Source organism: Heptranchias perlo, chromosome 4 (genome assembly GCF_035084215.1).
Source record: "Heptranchias perlo isolate sHepPer1 chromosome 4, sHepPer1.hap1, whole genome shotgun sequence".
NCBI classification, from domain to species: domain Eukaryota; kingdom Metazoa; phylum Chordata; class Chondrichthyes; order Hexanchiformes; family Hexanchidae; genus Heptranchias; species Heptranchias perlo.
Window position 1 is genome coordinate 29,322,752 of NC_090328.1, and position 21,880 is coordinate 29,344,631.

Genomic DNA, 21,880 nt, shown 5'->3' on the forward strand with positions numbered 1-21,880 from the left:
GTATCATCTATGTAGAACTATTTCAACTCTCATTTTTAATAATATAATTGGAACAGACACTGGGACAGGAGCTGTACTAGATGGCACTGCATTCTACAGGCACATGAGCTTTCTTCATGATTAAGTGAGACATGAGCTATCATCATCCTTTGATCTCTGGATTTTTTGGGAGGGTTTTCATTGATATAAACCGGTGTAAAATAATTTTTTAAAAAGCCTTTATGTAACTTGCAGACATTTTATTGCCTTCAAAGTGAGTGATATTTTTTTACTTACAAAATACATAGACATAGAAGTTATAGCAGTTCTACATGGGAAAAGGGACAGGCCTTTATAATTTCTTTAACATGGTGTTCACCAAGATGCCTGTTTTATGAAATTTTCATTTCTAGTTGGCTTTCCCTTTTTTTCTAAGTTTCTCTTCAAAGAACTCATTGCAGGCAACAGTCAGGGCAGAAACTAAAATAACAAATTCATTGAAATCCACCTCATTATCTTTATTTGTATCAAGATCTTTCATGATATTGTCCACTAGAGCTGGGTCCTTCTGAGACTGAAAAAAGAAAGGAGGAAGATAATTAGGCACATTTAACATAATAATCGGTATGACTCTTTGAAATACCACTAAAAAGAATTAATAGCATACAGAAATTGTTTAGATACCCCTATCCCACACAATATTGCTGAATATTAAAAAAGGAAAAAAAAACTGATGACAATAGCATAGAAAACAAAATGAATAAGAATTAAAACTTTTATGAAAATGTGGCTCCTAAATTTCAATTGGAGATGGTTGGGTTATCCCCAGCCTTGAACTTATACACTATTTTGTGTCACAAAGACACCCAGAGGTAGGAAAACACTTGCATTAAAGCTTTATTTAGCAGTAGGCACAGAATGGAAATTATCGCATATATCAAAATTATAACAGCTGCCATACTGGCATGGGTTAGCTAATTCATTTTGAACAAACACTAGTTCCAGTGTTAAAAACTGTTTACTGAAAAGGTTGCATTATTTCATCACATACACCCCTCAGCCCTTCCAATAAGCTATTCTTTTATTAATGATTATGTGCAGATATGTCAACCATGTGTATTTTTTGCTGACAGTCAGCATTTTAACTCACATATTAGCATGTAAGCATTTTACAAGAACATTTTTTTTCCTTGGGATTGAAACCTGTCAGTATCAACCAGATTGGTTGAATGCTGGGATGCTAGGCTGGTAGAATCAATGGGGGTAATTTTAACCTAACCCACCCGGCAGGAAACCAACGGGATCGGGTTGGTCGCCTGTTTTAAACCCCAACCAATTTTACTGTTTATTGAAGTCAATGCAGAGTAAAGTCGAGCAGAGTGTAAAATGGGTAGTCCACCCAAACCTGCCCATTTCCTGCCCACCGGGTTAGGTTAAAATTTCTTCCAATGAATCAAGTGTTACTTTCTCCAGTTCTGACAAAGGGTCATTGACCTGAAACGTTAACTCTGTATCTTTCTCCACAGATGCTGCCTGACTTGCTGAGCATTTCCAGCATTTTCTGTTTTTATTTCAGATTTCCAGCATCTGCGGTATTTTCCTTTTGATTTTGTGTTACTTTCTCCCACTGTTAATTGCTCACAAACTTGGGGCAGAAATTATTTCGGGTGAGCTGATGGGTCTGAGAGTTGCAATTACAGGTGAGCTAATTTAGTGTTAGTGTCCGACGCTGTATGTAATAAATAACTGCTAAATGCTGATTTTAAATAGTTTTCACTTTCCTCAAAAGAACTTTGTGGAGCATGCCAAATAATTGAGTTACGTGGAAGTTTATTTTCTTCAAGACTAGCGGCAGAGGCTTTTTTGATACTAAGAGGCTGTTCCTGTTGTGACTAGATTAACTTTCCTTACTTGAGCATTCCTGTCATTGTATTTGCACAATTCCGAGAGTATAGAAACAAAGTAGAGAGTGGGCTTGGAAAGGTGATGAGATTTACTTAGTTTAACAATTACCCTGAGATCCCTATATATAGGATTTTACTGCATTCTGCTACTATGATGTATGATTCAGGCTGGTTTGGGGTGAGTTGTAGCACTCAGGAAGGTTCTGTAACTTTGAAAGCAGTTTTCAGTTTGTTTGCACAAACTTAATTTAGTGGATGTACCTTTATTATCATGCATTAACAGTGAGAGAACTTACATCATCCATATTAGAGCAGACTTCATCCACAGAAAAATATAAGGAGGGATCGATTACTTTCCAAATCCTTCCCGGGGGGAAGAAAATAGAGCTACTTTTTTTCTGCCTTCCTTCTCAGGTCTTGGGTTCCCCCTGTCCAAGTAGCATCGGGGTGGTCCCCTCAGTTGCACCTCTGCAGGACTCTGTCCCCACAATTTGAGATGGAGGTAATTCCAGGGAACAGTGGCCACTGGGATTTTCAACTCCCCTTCCCCCACAATTCAAGGAGGGGAGCAAGGACACCAGAATTTCAGATCCCGTGTTTTTGCGCATTTTTAGTGTCTTTTTTTAATGATTGCAGTATGGGACAGGTTTTTATTTCTAGTACAATAAACCTTTTTGACAGTGCCAAAAGAGCAGAAACAGAAATCACTGTTAGTGATAATAGCAGACGAATGCTTAGCACTTTCAAATGACTTTCCTCTGTCTGCTATATTAATGGTGAACATTAACTCCTTTGTTTTAAGTAGGTTAAATCACTCTGTTAGAATAACAGACAGAGGAATATCATTCGAGCATATTAATCCTGAGTCTGCTATTATCACCAATGGTAATTTGAGGTTTCATATGTTTGAAAATACTTGAAATGTGCAGCATGTTGACGAGCATCTAAAAGCGGAAAAAGCCGGTTAATGTTTATGTGTGACCCTTTATCAGAACTCGGTTCTATTTTCTCTTTTTCAATGATATTGACTCACCCTTTTCCATCCTGAAGCTACTCAAAAATAGAGGTTGTTTATTTAAAACAGTTACATCAGCACACTCTCAATTCATGTAATTCCATGCCTGTTTCAGGGCTGCTGGGGGGTTGGAGACAGGGTGCAGATGATATAATGAGCCAGCTTGCTTTGTACATGTAGATTGTATCGCTGCTTGAGATTATGGTAGGTGTGTGTTGTAAAAGATTTCATGATGTATTTGGCGTCAGTTGTGCAGCTATTTTTCTTTTCATTTTCACATTTAAAGTATCTGTAATCCATTTCAGGAGAAATTATTTTCAGCTCAAAAGGAAGTTTTACAGTCAGCTCCAAAATGTCAGAAAACAAAGGAGGTGATTTTCAACTGTCGGCCGCCTGTTTCTCTCCTGAAAATTGGGGGGGAGGAGGGTACTTTGACATCCAAGGGCCGCCTGATGCAAGAAGGCTACTTAAATATGTAAATTGGGGTCCTACCCCGGCTGCAGTATCCCAATTGCAATCTTCAGGAACAAATAGGTGGGCTGTGTGCTGTGAACACTCTGCCCAATTGTACCAGACGTTGAGTGGTCCAACCAGCGGCCCTTCAAGGGATCACTGGTGGCCATTCAAAAAATTGCCTAGCAAACTTTAAAGGATTGCTCCTCTTGGGCATCCAAGAAAACTCCATCCTGCTGCTGACCCATTCGAGCCTCCTGATAACGCCTCCTTTCCCCAAACTGATGAACAGCTCAGCATAGGCCAATTTCCCATCCTCTAACAACAGGTGAGCTGTAGCGGGTCACCCGCTCGTCTCCCATAGCTCACTGGTTGTATGTTAATGAGGCCTCGGCTCAGGCCTCATGTCAGCACCAATGGGCGGGCAGTGCGGCTGCTCTGCCGACTTTGTGGCCATTTCAGGTGGAGGTTGAAGATCGCCCTCAAAGTATTTAAATTAAACTTTTCTGGGGATGCTCCCAGGTCCCCCTAGAAAATTAATTTTTTGTCTTCAGCTCTCATACTTCCCTTTAGTGAGTTCTAAGTCCACCACAGCTGCAAACTGCACTACTGTCCTGCATTGATTGTTGAGTGTACCTGCAGCTTAAGTTGTGACAAATCTGTGTTCCCCTGCACTTTCATTCTAGCCCCTAGCCTTCACGTGTCATAAGGTCCATATTTATAGGGCTGCATCAGCTTTTTCGAAGCTGTCGGTCAGCGTCTGCCAGTTTTCCAGATTGACATGTAGGTGCATGGAGTGACTTCCCATATCTGTAACTTGCCGCTAAAATTATTGGCCCTGAATTTCCGTGGGTGTTGTCCCAATCTCCTGCTGTAACTTCAGCGGGACACCGGAGATCTGGATAACCCCCATGGGCATTTAGGGCCACTGACTTGTGCTTCAAGTATAGTTACAAAAGCAAATGTGTCTACTTTAGTAAAACATTAATCATGTTTAAATAAATCAAATGTATACTGTGAAAGGAAAGAAAAAGACTGAAAGAATTTACAACTTGCAGGAACATGTCAAACCCAAATGGGAACTTAAACAGAAAAAAAAGCCCTTTAAGAACTAATAAATTGTTCAGTTGGTTAGATTCTGAGTTTTAATGTAAACAAGTTTGCCTGACATGGCTAAAGCACATTGTATTAAGACAAGGAGGAAATAATCGCAAGCTGTTGGGAATCAGTGCAAACTATTTTGTTGTCTGACCATCCAGTTCTTTCTGCTGCGGACAATAATTTTAGCACTTCCAGTCCGTTCACCAGCAGCAAGTGCACGCCTGAACGCACAGCACACTTGCCTGGTTAGGTTATCTCAGCTTGAGCACCAGCAGTGTGAGTGAGGCCCTGTGCCCCTCATCCCTTCTCAGCTCATCATCTTTAGACCAGTGAGGATGGCGTTATATGAAAACAATTTAAAACCTAATTTTTTTTTTATTCGTTCATGGGATGTGGGCATCGCTGGCAAGGCCAGCATTTATTGCTCATCCCTAATTGATCATCACATGGCTTTTGACAAATTTCCAGTAGATAAAGAGATGAATTTCTTGGGTCCAATTTGTGGTGCCCACACACGTATCTAGGTGGCCTGTGCAATAATCTCTGCTTTGGTATAGCAAATCAGACACAATTGGATGAGCCCATAATTCACTCATACTTTGTGGAGGCTGGATTCTGATGGATTAGCAAGAAAGAACCAAGTCATGTTTGTAACAATGGTGTAAATAGTATGAAAGTTTTATAGTTACAGATCACCACCACTTCATATCATATAATATTCCCTTATTATTTTGACACTTTGATATGTTCTTTTAACAGCTTTCTTAAAATAGATCTTTCAAAATTCAGGAATAGATTCAATGTTTCAAATGTTTTGGCTTTTAAAAAAAACTTTTGAAAACAAATTCTTTATTATGAGGGGTTGGAGGTGCATATTTGAAGAAAAGCCAGATTGATTAATCCCAGGGACACAATCAGAAGTTTCCACAGAGATAGCCCTCTGTGTCTGTGCTGACGAATAGATGAATGAAAGTCCCATGCCACCTCACATTAACTAAATTGGTGGAAGGGACAGATCAGCAAAGGCTCTCCATCGGCCAAATATTTTCACCTTCCTCAAATCTTGTACTGTATATTGGAAGTATTGATTAATATTGGTCCCTCTAAAATGACTTGTTTTCCAATCCCCACCCAAAGCTGAGAAATTCCCAGCTCTACCCCAAAGGGTGTGTGACCATTTATGACGCTAAAGATGCACCAGCCATTTTTCTCAGACCCTTTACTACTACTTTACAAGTACTCTGACCAAAGTGTAATTGATTCCTTTTAAGTGGACACGATGCAGTTCATACACTATTGTCTAGGATGACCATAGGACCAAAGGATCATGGGAATGCTAACGTTATTCAACGTTATTCAAAATTAGCTGTTAAAAAATTGAGCCATCAAATTTTAAAAGACTTTTGAAACCAAATGAAAATAATTCTGAATAGAAAAAGAAAATGAAGTAGCAAATATTATAGGGTCTTGTGTACATAATCCTTTGGTTAAATTGGATTTTTCACCGTTGAGGTCCAACTGAAATGGTTTGTACAAATAATTCATTAAAAAAGGTCAATAGATAACAATCTATTAGCAAATTTTGCACCAAATTATACAGGGACAAAAGGAACACAATTGATCACTTGTATGTGTTATTCTGGTATTCCACTGGACAGCAATGTTACTAGTCAGTGGTACAATTGGTTTGCTAGATCTCCTCAAGGTAAAGGAGTTTTATTTGGCACCCACATGGGTGGGAATGCATTACTGGGTGTGGGAGTGAAATGTTTTATTGAAGGAAGGATGTGTCTCCAGTTTTGCCAATAAGAAAATAACACCAATGTAAAAATAGGCCCTCAGCTGGGTAGGCTAAGCACCAGTGTAGAAGTAACACCCTTGGGTTTGCAGGTCAGAAAAATCTCTGTGAAGTGACAACTTATGCAGTAGGTTTTAGTGGTGGTGTGACAAAATGGGCATGCTGGAACTACAGCAACAAAATTAGGTGTCTAAAAATAAAATAATTTATTTTAATTACCTGGTAGACTAGGGGACGACATTGGATTCTAAGTTTAGTAGATGTATAGGGCCTATAGTTTTAAAGAGGGCATTCAATGCCGTACAAGCGCTGTCACAAGGACTTTAAACTAATAAATGAGCTCAGGTGGAAAAGGCAGTATAAATAATCATTCTAAAACAAACAAAAAGGAAGAGAGTAGAGTAATAGTCAGAAATTATGCTTTAGGCACCACAGGTAAAGGGAAAACTAAAAGATGTAAACTAATTAAATCAGGAGAGAGAAATAAGAAATGTGTGAGAAAAACAACATTAAAACAGAAGGTTAGGGTGTGTGACCCAAATAAGTGTTCTTTATACAAACGCACAAAGTATAAGGAACAAACTGAATGAATTACAAGCGCAAATTCAACTTAGAGGCTATGACAGGGTAGCCATTACTGAGACTTGGCTGCAAGACGGTTCAGGACTGGGAACAGAATATACCAGGTTATAAGGTCCACAGGGAGGACAGAGAAACTGGTGGAGGGGAAGGAGTAGCCTTAGTGATTAAGGATGAAATTACTTCAGTGATAAGCGAGGATACGACGAGAGGTAAGCAGGCAATGGAGATTTTATGGGTAGAATTAAGAAATAGAAAAGGATTTAAGACTGTAGTGGGAGTTGTGCATAGGTCCCCTGGTAGCAGCTGTGAAGTGGCAGAATTTATATATTAGACAAGCATGTAGCAAAAGCAGAGTGGTTTTAATGGGGGATTTTAACTTTCATATAGATTGGGATAAGCAGACGAGCTCATGTCAGAAAGATAACACATTTCTTGGGTGTGTTTAGAACAGCTTTCTGCAACAATATGTCCGAGAACCAACAAGAGGGATGGCCATATTAGATTTAATAATGAGTAATGAGCCAGATTTAGTTAACAGCCTATTGGTGCGTGAACATTTATCTAATAGCAATTATAATATGATTGAGTTCAACATTGTGTTTGAAAGGGAGAAATCCGTATCAGCTACCAAAATTCTAAATTTAGGTAAGGCTGACTTCAACGGGACGAGACAGAGACTGTTCACAGTAAACTAGGCAAATCTGTTATTGCATAAAATGACAGAAGATCAGTGGGAGGTGTTCAAAAAAGAATTTAAATGATTCAGAACCAGTTTATAACCCTAAGGGGCAAGAGCTCTACTTGCCAAAAAAAAACAGCCATGGACAACAAAAGAGGTAAGGGACAACATAAAACTAAAAGAAAAAGAATACAAAAATGCAAAAAATAGCACAGATCCTGGTGGCTGGGAACAGCAAAGAACAGTAAAGGGTGACAAAACAGATAGTAAGAGCTACAAAAAGGGAGTATGAAAAGAAACTTGCAAAGGATATCAAAATCAACACAAAAATGTTTACAATTATATTAGGAAAAAGGGGATGGGCAAGAGCAATGTGGGCCCCTTAAAAACTGATAATGGTGATATTGTAAAGGAAAATAAGGAAATGGCGGTCATGTTAAATAATTACTTTGCGACAGTATTTACAATAGAGGAAGAGGATAGCATGCCGGACATACCAAGGAAACTAATTTTTAATCAGGGATGAGGACTCACCATAATTAACGTAAGCAAATTAACAGTGATGAAGAAAATAATGGCACCAAAGAGTGACAAACCCCCCAGCCCAGATGGTTTCCATCTCAGGGTTTTAAAGGAAGTAGGTGAGAACATTGGAGATGCCCTAACTATAATCTTCCAAAGGTCTCTCGATTTAGGAACCGTTGCTTTAGATCGGAAAATTGCACATATCACTCCGCTATTTAAGAAAGGTGAGAGAGGGAAACCAAGAATTATAGACCAGTTAGCCTAACATCTGTTGTCGGGAAATTACTAGCGTATATAATTAAGGATAGAGTGAGTGAACACCTTGAAAATTTTCAGCTGATTATTGACCTGGTTAGGTAATTGGCTGAGCGGCCGGAGACATAGAGTAGGAATAATGAGCAGGTACTCAAATTGGCAGGATGTGACTAGTGGTGTCCCACAGGGATCTGTGTTGGGGCCTCAACTATTCACTGTATTTATTAAAGACTTAGATGACGGGATAGAGAGCCACATATCCAAGTTTGCCGATGACACAAAGATAGGTAGCATTGTAAGCAGTCGGGATGGGAGCAAAAAATTACAGAGAGATATTGGGCCAGAAATCACGCAGGGCGATGTGACAAGGCTCACCACAGCTCCTGCGTATTAAGTTAATGAAAATACTTACTGTGGGCTTTGTGGCGTTGAACTGCTTGATTTTGAACTTTAAAAAATTGTGCGCTATCAACCCAGCCTCTGAGCAGCGTGAGTTGACGCGCATGGAACAGTCTGTGAGAATAGAAGATACGCCCACAAAATCTGTCAGGAAGAGAAATCACACCCAGAGATTCAGGCTGCATTGCTCAAACAGGCAAGCAGACTTCATTCATTTAAAGTTAGGATTCTGGATGTCATTGTAAATAAAAATTTTAATTCTTTTTTATAAAACGCCAAAGAAATAATTGAATTAAATTAAAGAGACAGGAGGGAAAAATTCAAAAACATAATTTTAATAATGCCAAAAACTATTAAAATAAGGCATAATATGAGAGTCCACATTTTTAAAATTTAATTTTTAGTTTTTTGGCAGTCATTAAGACTAACTGCACTTTTAAAACTTAGTTTAGACCTGTATTTTTAAGCATACCTGTTTAGTGGTGTAATTAGTTACTTTCCAGCTGGGCAGATGAGCAAGTTTGCAATTTTTATTTGATTTCTTTGATTGCCGTGTGCGATGGCCCTTTAATTTGAAGCTGTCAAATCGCCAGCAAACCAATAGGAGCAAGTTCACGATTTCTGTGTATTAGTGCGCATGTGCGAATGTGGGAACTTGCTCCTTCGATTCTCCATTAAAAACGGAGAGCGCCATTGACCGTTATTTCGGGAGCAATTTCTGGCCCATTAATAGATTAAGTGAATGGGCAAACTGTGGCAAATGGATTTGAATGTAGGCAAATGTGAGGTCATCCACTTTGGACCTAAAAAGGATAGAACAGAGTACTTTCTAAATGGTGAAAAGCTCAAAACAGTGGAGGTCCAAAGAGACTTAGGGGTCCTTGTACACAGATAATTCAAATGCTATGGACAGGTATAGAAAATAATCAAAAAGGCTAATGGAATGCTGGCCTTTGTATCAAAAGGATTCGAATACAAAGGGGTAGAAGTTACGCTACAGCTCCAGAAAGCCCTGGTTAGACCACACCTGGAGTACTGTAAAAATTTTAAAAATCTAAATCTGACCCAAACTCGCCTCCAACCCGCCCACTTCTGGTTTTAATGGGTTGAGGGGCAGGTGACCAACCCGCTCTCAGGAGGCAGGTCGGTAACTGAAAGCTTTCAAGGAGGCTGCAGGCCTCCATTTTTACAGCTGTTTAATTTTTAACCCCTGGGGGCCGGGATTCCTGGGCCTTCTGCTTCACGCCACATAAGAGGAGGCGAGAAGGCTTGAAACAGCAGGAAAGTGCCTTTATCGCACTGCTTGTGGGCCCAGAGGAGCAGGAATGCTTCCTCCAGGCCCAACAAGCTTACCTGCAGTGACCCACCACCCCCCCCACGATCTCCGACCCCCCCCCCACGATCTCCGACCCCCCCCCCCACGATCTGCGACTCCCCTCCCCCCCCCACAATCTCCGACCCCCCCCACGATCTCCAACTCCCCCCCCCCCACGATCTCCGACTCCCCCCCTCAACGATCTCCGACCCCCCCAACGATCTCCGACCCACCCCCAACGATTTCCGACCTCCCCCAATGATCTCTGTCCCCGCCCGATGACCCCCAACCGCCCGATGACTCCCGACCCCCAATGACTCCTGACCCCCTCCGATGACTCCCAATTCCCGACCCTCCCCCGATGACCCCCGAACCACAATGACCCCGACCTCGATGACTCCTGACCCCCGATCCCGTTCCCCAATGACTCCCGATGACTCCCAATGACTCCTGACACCCCCCTCTGATGACTCCCTACCCCGACGATCCCCCTGATGACCCCCAATAACTCCCGATCATTCTGGATCCCCCGATGATTCCAGAACCCCCAATAATTCCCGACCCTTGATGACTCCCATCCCCGATGACCGCCGACCTCCAACCCTGACTCCTGTTGACTCCCGATGACCGATGATCCCCGTGACTCCCGACCCCCTGATGGCTCTCAACCCTGACCCCCCCGACGATTCCCGTGACCCCCGACCCCCCCCCCCCCCCCCACCAATGACCGACACCCCCCAGTCTAAGACTTACCTTCTCGCATCTGCTTCCTTCCTCTTCTCCCATCCGACTGACGGCCAGCCTGTCAATCAAGCTGGCCTGTCGGGCGGGAAACCGACAAAAAAAATAAAAGACACCCTTATGTCAAAATCGTAAGGACCTCCAGGAAACCAGTACTTCCAGCTTTCCCATCAGGAAATCCCCCCTCCCCACCGTCTTCCAGGCTCCGTGTTAAAATTTAGGCCCTGGATTCTGACAATGATGCTCTGTAACCAGATGCTAAGAGGTGGTTGAGAATGATGTTGGTTGATTTGACTTGGCCTTTGATTTCCATTCTTCTGCGCTCTCTGGGGAAACTCTTCAGTTCCACTCAGTGCCTCTCCTGACAACCCAACTAAGGTCAGGAACTCATCATGTGTGAAATCACGGGTGAAGACAAAGGTCAAACCACTCCACTTATCACACGCACACACGAACAGGCCATCCCATCTGTTATCTTATCATTTGGATGACAATACATCCAAATGCAATGCTTCACAAAACATAAAACACCACTGCCTGGAATTTCCTTAGGGATTCTCCAGCGGGAGATTGGCTAAACCAGACTGATTACTGGGATGGCAGGACTGACGTATGAGGAGAGATTGAATCGACTAGGCCTATATTCACTAGAGTTTAGAAGAATGAGAGGTGATCTCATCGAAACATATCAAATTCTAACAGGACTAGACAGACTAGATGCAGGGAGGACGTTCACGATGGCTGGGGAGTCCAGAACCAGGGGTCACAGTCTCAGGATACGGGGTATGCCATTTAGAACCAAGATGAGGAGAAAGTTCTTCACTTAGAGGGTGGTGAACCTGTGGAATTCTCTACTACAGAAGGCAGTGGAGGCCAAGTCATTAGATGTATTCAAGAAGGAGATAAATATATTTCTTAATGCTAAAGGGATCAAGGGATATGGGGAAAAAGCGGGAACAGGGAACTGAGTTAGATGATCAGCCGTGATCATTTTGAATGGCGAAGCAGGCCTGAAGGGCCGAATGGCCTACTCTTGCTCCTATTTTCTATGTTTCTATGTTTCTAAAACCACTGGAGAAATGTCGTCAGTGGCTAAAAATGGATATTTACGCCAGTTTTTCGGGGTTTCTGCAAATATCCCTCCCAAGTTATAGCTGAAGATCAGTAGAACATGGCAGAAGATGGGGGACCTTCTATTAGATGCTTTTCTATTTATCCTTAACCGAAGTGCCATTATGTCAGTATCTGTTTACAGAAATTAACTTTGGCTCCTTCATTAATTCAAAAATCAATATTATTTTTGTGTTACCCTTTTTCTCCTGACCAAATTTATACTGATCCTTTCAATAATACCTATCTGCAAGGTAGCACACTGATGCAGATGTTGAAGCACTAATGCTTAATTTTATTTGTAGATATGAGTTTGCCCCTTCAAATTAGTATGCCTTTAGCAACGCATGGGTTAATCGAAGACAACCAACACAGATTTGTTAAAAGGCGTTAAAAGGTGTTTGACACATTTAAAAGGGATTTTTCAAGAAGTGACTGAATGGATAGATAAAGGGAATGCAGTATATAGATTTTCAGAAGGCATTCGATAAGGCGTTTCACAGGAGGCTTTTTTACAATATTTGGGATATGGAATATAAGAGGAAATGTAACAACATGGATAGAAAGTTGGTTGATGGATGGAAAACAAAGCATTAAGGTTAATAGGTGCTGTTTGGATTTGAGAAGGGTTGAAAGTGGTGTACCCTAGGAATCCATACTAGGTCCACTTTTGTTCTAGTAAACAGCAAGACTGTCTAGTAAAAGACTTCAGGAGGACATAGACAGGTTAGCACAATATGCAGAACAGGAGCAGATTGAATTTAATGTGGAGAAGTATGAGGTCATGCATTTTTGGAGGAAAAACAAGGAATGGGAGTATATAATCAATGGAAAGATGATAAAGGTTTTCTGAGTGAGCTGATTTCGCACTTGAGGTCGCACTTTCGGACAGAGCAGAGGTGTCCGGCAAAGCGATCACCTAATCTATGTTTGGTCTCCCCAGTGTAGAGGAGAGTATTCGCTGCTCATGACGTGGTTTCCTCTACATCAGGGAGAGCAAACGTAGATTAGGTGAGCAATTTGCTGAATACTTCCGTTCCGTCCACAAGAGCAACCCTAAGCTCCCTGTTGCTTGCCACTTTAATTCATCATAACGCTCCTACTCTCTGTCCTTTGCCTACTACACTATTCCAGTAAAGCTCACTGTAAGCTTGAGTAACAGCATCTTATCTCTCTACTAGGCACTATGCAGCCATCTGGCCTTAATAATGACTTCAACAACTTCGGACCTTAACCACAGCTCCTATTTTCTCCTTGACAGTAAGTGCTGGTAAAGTAGAATGGGTGTACCAGTGCTTCTGTGAATGAGGGAGGGGGCGAGAGTTGGTGCTTGGGACAAAGATCCCCCATCAGCACACCACTGGGGGGTTGTGTGCTGACTTCCCTTTTCCTTCTACCAGATGTCTGGGCCACTGAAGCCTCCTCCACTTTGGTAGGTTTTCATGCTTTCCCTCTCCAACTAAATTAACCTGCCTTAACTATTCACACATTCTGGGTCTCGTATATGTCTTTTGTTTCTCTAATTTCTCTCATCATGCCTCCTTATGCTATTCTTACTTCTGTCATTTAATCATTTCCTGTACTCCACCTAGTCACTTTACAGCTTATTCTTTTTCTTTTCTTAGGTATGTGTTTTCTCCCTTTCCCTTGCTGTTTTTTTCTTTTAGCAAGTCATCTGTAATATCTTCCAGTTCTGATGAAGGGTTATACAATTCAAAAAAATAACAAACTTACCCATAAACTTTGCTTCAATAACTCCTCCAGCACCCTTCAACGAACAGCACAATGCACTTCAAGGAGTCCCTGACATTTGTGACCAAGAGTACCACCCTTACCCTGCCACCTGAATTTCCCCTGATATCTGGAGGTACAATGTAACAGTCCAATGCAATCAAACTAAATATAACCGAGCCTGCTTCCAGGCACAAAAGCCCGCTTCCAGTGTAAAAGACCACAATTACCAATAGCCTCTGCATAGCTTGGGCTCCAATACATCTGTAATAGAAAACAATTCTTTCTTCATGTGACCAACATCTGCCTCGATGTATGAATCCATCTCTAATGAACTAACTCAAAAGCAAAACTCTGCGGATGCTGGAAATCTGAAATAAGAACAGAAAATGCTGGAAAAACTCAGCAAGTGAGGCAGTATCTGTGGAGAAAGAAACAGAGTTAACGTTTCAGAATGCAACAGGTTCTGACGAAAGGTCTTCGACCTGAAATGTTAACTCTGTTTCTTTCTCCACAGATGCTGCCTCACTCGCTGAGCTTCTCCAGCATTTTCTGTTTTTATTTCTAATGAACTAACTTATGATTTCATTTATTTGATTTATTTCAGCAACAATCTTGCTGCCCCCTCGTCTCAACCTTGACCTACCTGCTTCCATACGACAACCCGATGTTATTGCTTCTTAGTCAGAGTCCTGACGTGACTGCCAAATAGTCACAAACAGCCTGGGACTCGCAGCCATAAAGTCACAGCCTCTGCCTCTTATACTATCCTCCTCCCGGTTTTCCAGTCCCTTGTCCCATGCAAACCCTTGCCAGGCCTCAGACTCTTCTCCTTCTAGATAGCAATAATAATCTTAATATTTAGTGCAATTATAATACAGACAATCCACAACAACAATAAATGTATCCTACTAGAAATAATATATAGCTAGCCGATCCCCTGTGTTGTTGCTCGTGGTGAGTTGGAGGATATGCTTTTTTACAATTGGGATGCGAATGCCATGTAGGGGATTACATCAGGCCACTGATTTACAGTGACTAAAAAGTCAAATTCTATTTTTATTAAATAGCACAGGGGACAGTTCTGGGCTTCAGTAGCACTGGAGAAACCCCCTGGACTTTAGCAGAACTGGGGTGGTAATCCTGGAACTTGGCAGCATGGGGAGATCATTAGACCTGGTAGTGCTGTGCAAGGGGAAACTTGGGGTTTGACAGAACAGGAGATAGAATGTGCGGTTTGACTCACTGGTGGATTCCCTGGTATCCTGTGTTATTTTATTGCAGCAACCTTTGTTTCCCTTGAACAGCTGATTAGTGCATTAATGCACTAGGAACCTGTGCACACAACACCTGCTCAGACTATTGGATCTGGCTTCAGCTTCTAGAGTCACTGCTTTGAGAAAATATATCAAATCCAAGTACCAGGCTTTTAGGAGAGGCTGAGGCCTTCACATAAAAGGTTTAATGAAGGTCTTTCATAATTCAATGATAAATTTAACCATATTATTGTGAAATATGTATTTCTTTGAATTTTAATTTAGACATGGAAATTTGAGTTGTTGAGGAAGAAAAGTAGATGAAGTTTTTTTGAAAAAGCATTTTCAGTGATTTGATTGGTTCATCAACAAACCGTGGTAACAAAATGTTTGCATAGGGTTTTCCCATTATAAAATATTGACATGCTTGGAAAGGGTTTTCCCACTATAAATGTTTACATAGGCAATTTCTATTGTAAATGTTGACATAAAAAGTGTTACAGGAAGTAACAATTGTGGATAGGAGGTGTGCATCAAGATTTTTAATAACATATAAATATAGATTATAAAACAGAAGAGCACAGTAACAATAAAATTATTGATGATATGCAGCCCTGGTAGGCAATGCCCTGAGCTGGGAGTGAGAGTAATTCGTCAAATTACTCTTATATTTTGATTGGCTCCAAAAAGCTTTTATAATGTATAGTATTGTAAATTTGCAAATCAGATACATAAGTTTGACCATCTTACACTAGATATCTCTTGTACACATTAACAGTCTCTATCTTATTGAATCCCAAAGTTCTTCTCATGTTCCCCGAGGTGATAGGCGGCAACCAAAGGAGCAGTACAGTCCCTGCTCAATGTATTGATTTATTTTAATTCCAGCAAAAACAAAACCCTTAGCAGTACAGCACACACAGCAGCAGTGACTATGATGTGAGGAGAGATCAGAGTGATCTGCACGACACTACCAAGAAGGTGGTAGTCTCCTGCTAATGTGCATCACGTGCACAGTGTTGGCAAACTGGGTCATGAAACGAGTTGTTCTGGGTTCAATAGTCAGGAAACAAGTGTCTGAGTCCAACCAGCAACAGTTAAAATTATTTATCAACTTAGTAAGATTGAAAATATAGATCAAAGCTGTGTAAGACTTGTACATCTCTGCATTAGAGGCTCTCCTTGAGTCAGGGGCACCCTGTGAATACAGAATTTACTAGTGCCTTAATTCACCCCATGCCACTTTTATGGAACTCCACGCGTCCACATAGAGTAGCACTGGCAGAGATCTCCCAACAGATTTTTCTACCCTGTGGAGGAAATGGTGTTTGGGGACCAAAAGCAGACAGAAAAGAAAAACAATTTCAACGTCAATGGGAGAACACAGGACTATATCCTATTTTAGTGCAATCACTTGCCAAAATAGCTGAAAAGGGTAAAAAAATGTAATCCAAAGGTACAAATACTGACTGGTACTTTAAGGTTACAATTTGTAAACTATTGTCTAGATCTACAGACCTGATTACAGGCGTCTAATGATGGCCTAAGACCCCGTCTTCAAGTGTTACAAGAAACTCATGGCCACTTGCAACCCTCACAGCAAAAGCTTACTAGATCAAACTGGCCGTCTAATAATTTTTTATCCTAAGAAGTTACTTTCTGTTGGTGAGGATTTTCTTTCTGCAAATTGGAAATGATTGACTTTTTTTAAAAAAAGAGGCTTTTAAAAAAAAAAGTGACAGAAATTTGCATGTGTGACACCCTAAGTGTGATAGCTGTATTTCAAAACTTTTATATAAATATATAGACAGCAAAAACATATGTCAGGGAGGCCGTGGGCACTCTGGTTGATAGTCGTCTGTGCCATTGACTTTTCAGTTTTTCAGCTTGTAATAATGACTAGTAATGTCATTTTCACTAACTGGACCATATTAAAGACCCAATATATTAAAAGGAAATTCAGTGAAGGTTATTTAAGTGCACAGAAGGTGTTGCCTGCTATCTGTAGCAGATGTTTAGTGCTTATATAGAAATCCCTCTAGGATTGACATTCTCTTAAAAGATCTAATGAAGCCCAATTTGGCATTAATTGTCATTGTTATTCAGACACAATGTTTGGTGTGGGAAATGGCAAGAATTCCTGAATAACAAGGGAGTCAAAGGTTATAGTAGGTAAACGGGAAAGTAGGGTTGACGTCGCAATCAGTTCAGCCATGATCTTATCAAATGGCAGAGCAGCCTCGAGGGACCGAATGGCCTACTCCTGCTCTTAATTCCTATGTTCGTATGTTCGTGATGCCAGACTGGTGCAGTAGGAGGTGCTCTTCTGAAGTTGGGGTTGAAGTACATTGTTGGAGTTTTACTCTGCAATTGGCTGTACTACGCCTGACTAGGGAGTGCTTGATGTCCACACTGGGTGCCTGAAATGGACAGTATTCCATTCCTGAGCATTGATAGCCACCCTCTTGATATAAGCACAAAAAAATCCAAATGACAAACTTCAATAATAGACAGTCTTTGAAAAAAAATTAAGCTTTTTTTGGATTTTATACCATCATTATCTTGTTTGTGAAGAAATTTCAAATTATTACATACAAATGGAGTTAGTGTAGGCATAAAGCAAAAAATAAAAAGGGTGCTGTGACCCAAGAAACAAATGGGTAGCAGTGCAAAATGAGATCTGATTGCCTGAAATGCAGACAGTTGCAAGTGAATCTGGTCCTTGTTGACCTCACTCCCATTTCATGACAAAGCAACTCCATGAAAATCTCTTCAGTGCGGACAGTGTAGCAGAGGCTGGTGGCTAATACCAGGGTGAGTCATTGTCACACACTGATGGACAATTACATGGAATTTTACAGCATAGAAACAAGCCATTCGGCCCAACAGGTCTGTGCCGGTGTTTGTGCTCCACATAAGCCTCCTCCTGCCTTACTTCATCTCACCCCATCAACATATCCCACTATTCCTTTCTCCCTTATGTGTTAATCTAGCTTCCCCTTAAATGCATCTATGCTATTCACCTCAACCATTCCATGTGGTAGTGAGTTCCACATAAAATCTCCCAGACCTGGGTGTAGAAGATAAATACGGATCAGGAAGGCCATTGGGCCGATCTTTGCGCAGCCATTCTGTGGGGAAAAAAATCTATACTCCTTGCATTACAATATCCAACTGGTTTGGCCCAGCAATCCCTAACCCTGATGATACTTGACCTCAGACTGCAGGAGTAAATGATATAAACTGGCTAATCTATTATAAGGAGTAATGTCACTCAGACCAGGCTGCTGAACAGCTTTGTGCTAATCTTGCACAATAATATTTCTTGGTAAAAGAACCAGAGAGGAGGTGAGGAGAATTTTTTTTTTTGCACAGGGCGTTGTTATGATCTGGAATGCACTGCCTGAAAGGGTGGTGGAAGCAGATTCAATAATAACTTTCAAAAGGGAATTAGATATATAATTGATAAGGAAACATTTGGGGGGCTACGGGGAAAGAGAGCAGGGGAGTAGGACTAATTGGATAGCTCTTCCTACAGAAATTCAGGGCCAATAATTTTAGAGGTAAGTTACAGATATGGGAAATCAGTCCATGTCAATCTGTGCTGTATGATTCTATGATAAGTGCATCTTACTCATCCCTGATGGGAAGCGGAAGGTGTGGGAATAGGCTTCAGAAAGCGATCAGATATTGAACAACCGCTATTGAGTTTCCCTATAATTACACCCCAGTGTTTAGCACGGGTTGTGGTACCTAATACTAGAAACTGCAGAACTCAAGTAACCTTCACATTAGAGTCACGGAGTAAAGGTGGGTGGGAGGGTGTCACTATGGAGAAGTCGTGCATTATCAACAGAGAAAGTAAGAAAGAAAAGGAGAAAGAGAAAGGAGCCTGTTGTGTTGAAGCCTGTATGCCCTTTCCCTTCACAGGATCCCTTGTTGCTCTTACCGTCAGGAAATTATCCAGCTCGCTGTGCAGAAGCTCCTTGAGTTCGCCCTTGTTGAGTTTGTACTTGTCCCCCTCTTTGCCGGAGTAGTTGTGGAAGACGTGGATCAGAGTGTCCATGGCACTCTCTAGCTGGGATGGCATCTTGGCAAAGCTCTGAGAAACAAGGCACAAGCGGAAATCCGCACCTTAGAATAATATTGCTCCATCTGCCTCCTACATGCACCAAACAACAAAGAAGTAAACGCAAGCGATCCGACTAAATAGGAGGGATATACACGATCTCAGAAAAAGAGCACAACTATAGTCGGGTAAAATCTATCCACGACAATAATACAGGAATGTCAGTCTTAGTCCTAACAATATTATATCCGGCACAGGTATGAATACCAGCAGTAATGTTATAAGTGCGAATAATGAACGCACTGCCACTCAATGAGTAATTTCTACCAGAAAATGATAAAAAGTATTTGCATAAATACATAAACCAATTGGAAGATGAAAGGAGCTGAGTAAACCACAAAGAGTAAAGCAAAGCAAGGGAGGTGATTACCTGCTGTACGATAGGCAGCTAGAATCAATCGGGGTGATAGACAGTGGACTAACTGGTAACTCTCTGCAGGATTTATAGCCGAAAGATTAATTTAAACACACCGATTCAAGTAATGCATCAACCAATAATAAAAACAGTCTGGTCGGTTAAATACAGAAACGAAAACAACAGTTCTGGTGATCACCCGCCCTCCCAAGATACTAAACTAAGTGGTCAGATTAGTGCTGGATCAGCAGTTTACCGGATTCAGGGATCTCACCCATGAGGGTCACAAACAGTAATTTCCTGTCTCTGTATAGCCCGTGTGTTCATGTGAGTTATCATCAGCAGTGGCTCGGCTGCACTTTGTAAATAAGAATCATACAGCACTTTTTAACGTAATCTCTAAAATCGCACCCCTCCCCCCGTTATAACCGACATCTTATATTCACTGTAATCCAGTATAAAATAATTCCTCCCCTCACTGGCCTGTAGTTTTCCTTGCCAAACCTGCATTGACAATATTAGGTTATTGGTGTTTGTTATTCTCCCTACTGCATCCTGTGGCAGGTGTCTCAATCCCCTTGTTGGAAATACTTTTTCCTTCCTTTCTGTCTCTCTCTGGGAAATAGATAAGCTCAACGATATCACCTATTAAGGAATATAGTTTGTTAATTGAACAATGTCCCCCATTTGCTCTCCTTGGCTCCCCTTCTCTCTATGCTGCGGTACAGTCCCATGGGCATTGGCAGTCCATGGCACTGTTAGTCTTCTGGTACCTTGTTCAAGTGACTATTCTTCATGTGCCAGCCTAGATAGTGAGCCTTTGTAGGTTAATGTAACCCTGGGAACATCATTGAGTCCAATTCCTTCACAACCCCCAACATGTGCACTTTAAAACAGAAGCACTGATAATGATCTGGAGTGGGGACCCTGGCTGATTAAATGAGCAGTTATAATTACGATTTAAATAGGAATGCTGACAGTGTACATTTCAAAATTAAGCTTTTTAACATCACAGCATTTGATTGATTTATGCTGTAAAGAATTCATCAAAATTGAGGCTATTGGCCCAACTGCCTCAACCTCCTCTAGCCCCTCCGATCTCCCTGACTATCTCCAGCTCACCCCAACCCAGCTCTTACCGCAAAACAATCTACACCTTCTCTCCATGTCCAACCTAGCTGTCAACAGGGCTCATCCCCTTGTTGAGATCCATCTCATGCTCCCTTGGCCACCCATTGACGTACTATTCAACTGCCTCTCAACAGCCCAATACTTGCCAACACTGTCCACTGTTCAGTTTCTTCTGGGACTCTTATCCACTTTACTAAAAGACCATAATTCAGCCTGCTTCCTAGGGAGCCAATCTTTGACCCCTGCATCCTCTGCAACTACTGCTTATCTCCAACTCTTCTTTCTCTCTAATGTTCTGGAATGTGTTGTCACCATCTAACTCTGTGTCCACCTGTCCTATCACTTCATATTCAAATCCTTTTATTCTGGCTTCTGTCCCACCCGCAGCACTGAGTCACCTTTCTGTAATCCTCCTCGATCTTTCTGCGGCATTTGGTACCACATCATCCTTCTTCAGCAGCTCGCCTCTGTGGTCTACCTACCTCTATGGTACTGTCCTCACATAGCTCCATTCCTACCTGCCCTCCCCTATAGTAGGGCATGGTAACGTAGTGGTTGTGTTACCAGACTAGTAATCTAGTAGGCCTAGACTAATAATTCAGAAAACATGAGTTCAAACCACATTATAGCAGTTTGAGAATTTAAATTCAGTTTTTAAAAAAATGTTGGTACCAGTAAAAATGACCATAAAGCCTGTTGGATTGTCATAAAAACCCAGTTCACCAGTGTCCTCAGGGAAGGAAGCCTGCCATCCTTACCCAACCTGGCCTATATGTGACTCAATTCCCACAGTAATGTGGTTGACTCTTAACTGCCCTCTGAAATTGTAACTAGGGATGGGTAATAAATGTTGGCCTTGCCAGCAACGCCCACATCTTGAGAATGAATTTTAAGCAAGTATATCTCCTGCAGTGGTGTGCCCTTGTACCCCATCTTTAGCCCCTCCATTCCTCATCCATAAGCAATGTTATCATAAATATGGGGTCAGTTTTATATGCATGCCAGTAATGCCCAACTTTATCTCTCCACTATCACCATTGATTCCACAAGTGTTGCTGTGCTGTCCAAGTGACCTGCCTACATGAGTCACTTGTGAAGTGCAAAATACCCTTCAAGATCTAGCAAGGAGTATGGAAGAGTCCATTTTCCAAGTCTGTGCAGTTGTGGATGAATGGTTGTCTGCACGGCAGTTTACCATGGAGTACATGACAACTCCTATCACACATGCAGCAGATCACTCATTTATGTCGGCCTCAGGTACATTGGGAGTATCTTTCTTGATTACTCAAAATGCTTTATAGGCTCAAATCTAATAGGGCCCTCTTACCCAGCTTCAACATGCTGGTTAATGGGATTGAGAAAACCTTAGTCATGGATTTATTTGGCTTGAACATAGTTTCTCAGTAGCCCAAAATGATCACT

At 41.5% G+C, this 21,880-nt stretch overlaps 1 protein-coding gene across 1 annotated transcript; it reads right to left on the reverse strand.

Moving 5' to 3' along the window:
* Positions 1-262: 262 nt before the first annotated feature.
* On the reverse strand, positions 263-19,546 carry s100z (S100 calcium binding protein Z). Its single transcript, XM_067982150.1, has 3 exons — positions 19,343-19,546; positions 18,793-18,945; positions 263-553 (listed from the first exon to the last, which is right to left on the reverse strand). The coding sequence occupies exons 2-3, from the start codon at positions 18,931-18,933 to the stop codon at positions 389-391; spliced, it is 306 nt and encodes a 101-aa protein (XP_067838251.1). The 5' UTR covers positions 18,934-18,945; positions 19,343-19,546; the 3' UTR covers positions 263-388.
* Between the last annotated feature and the right edge of the window lie 2,334 nt (positions 19,547-21,880).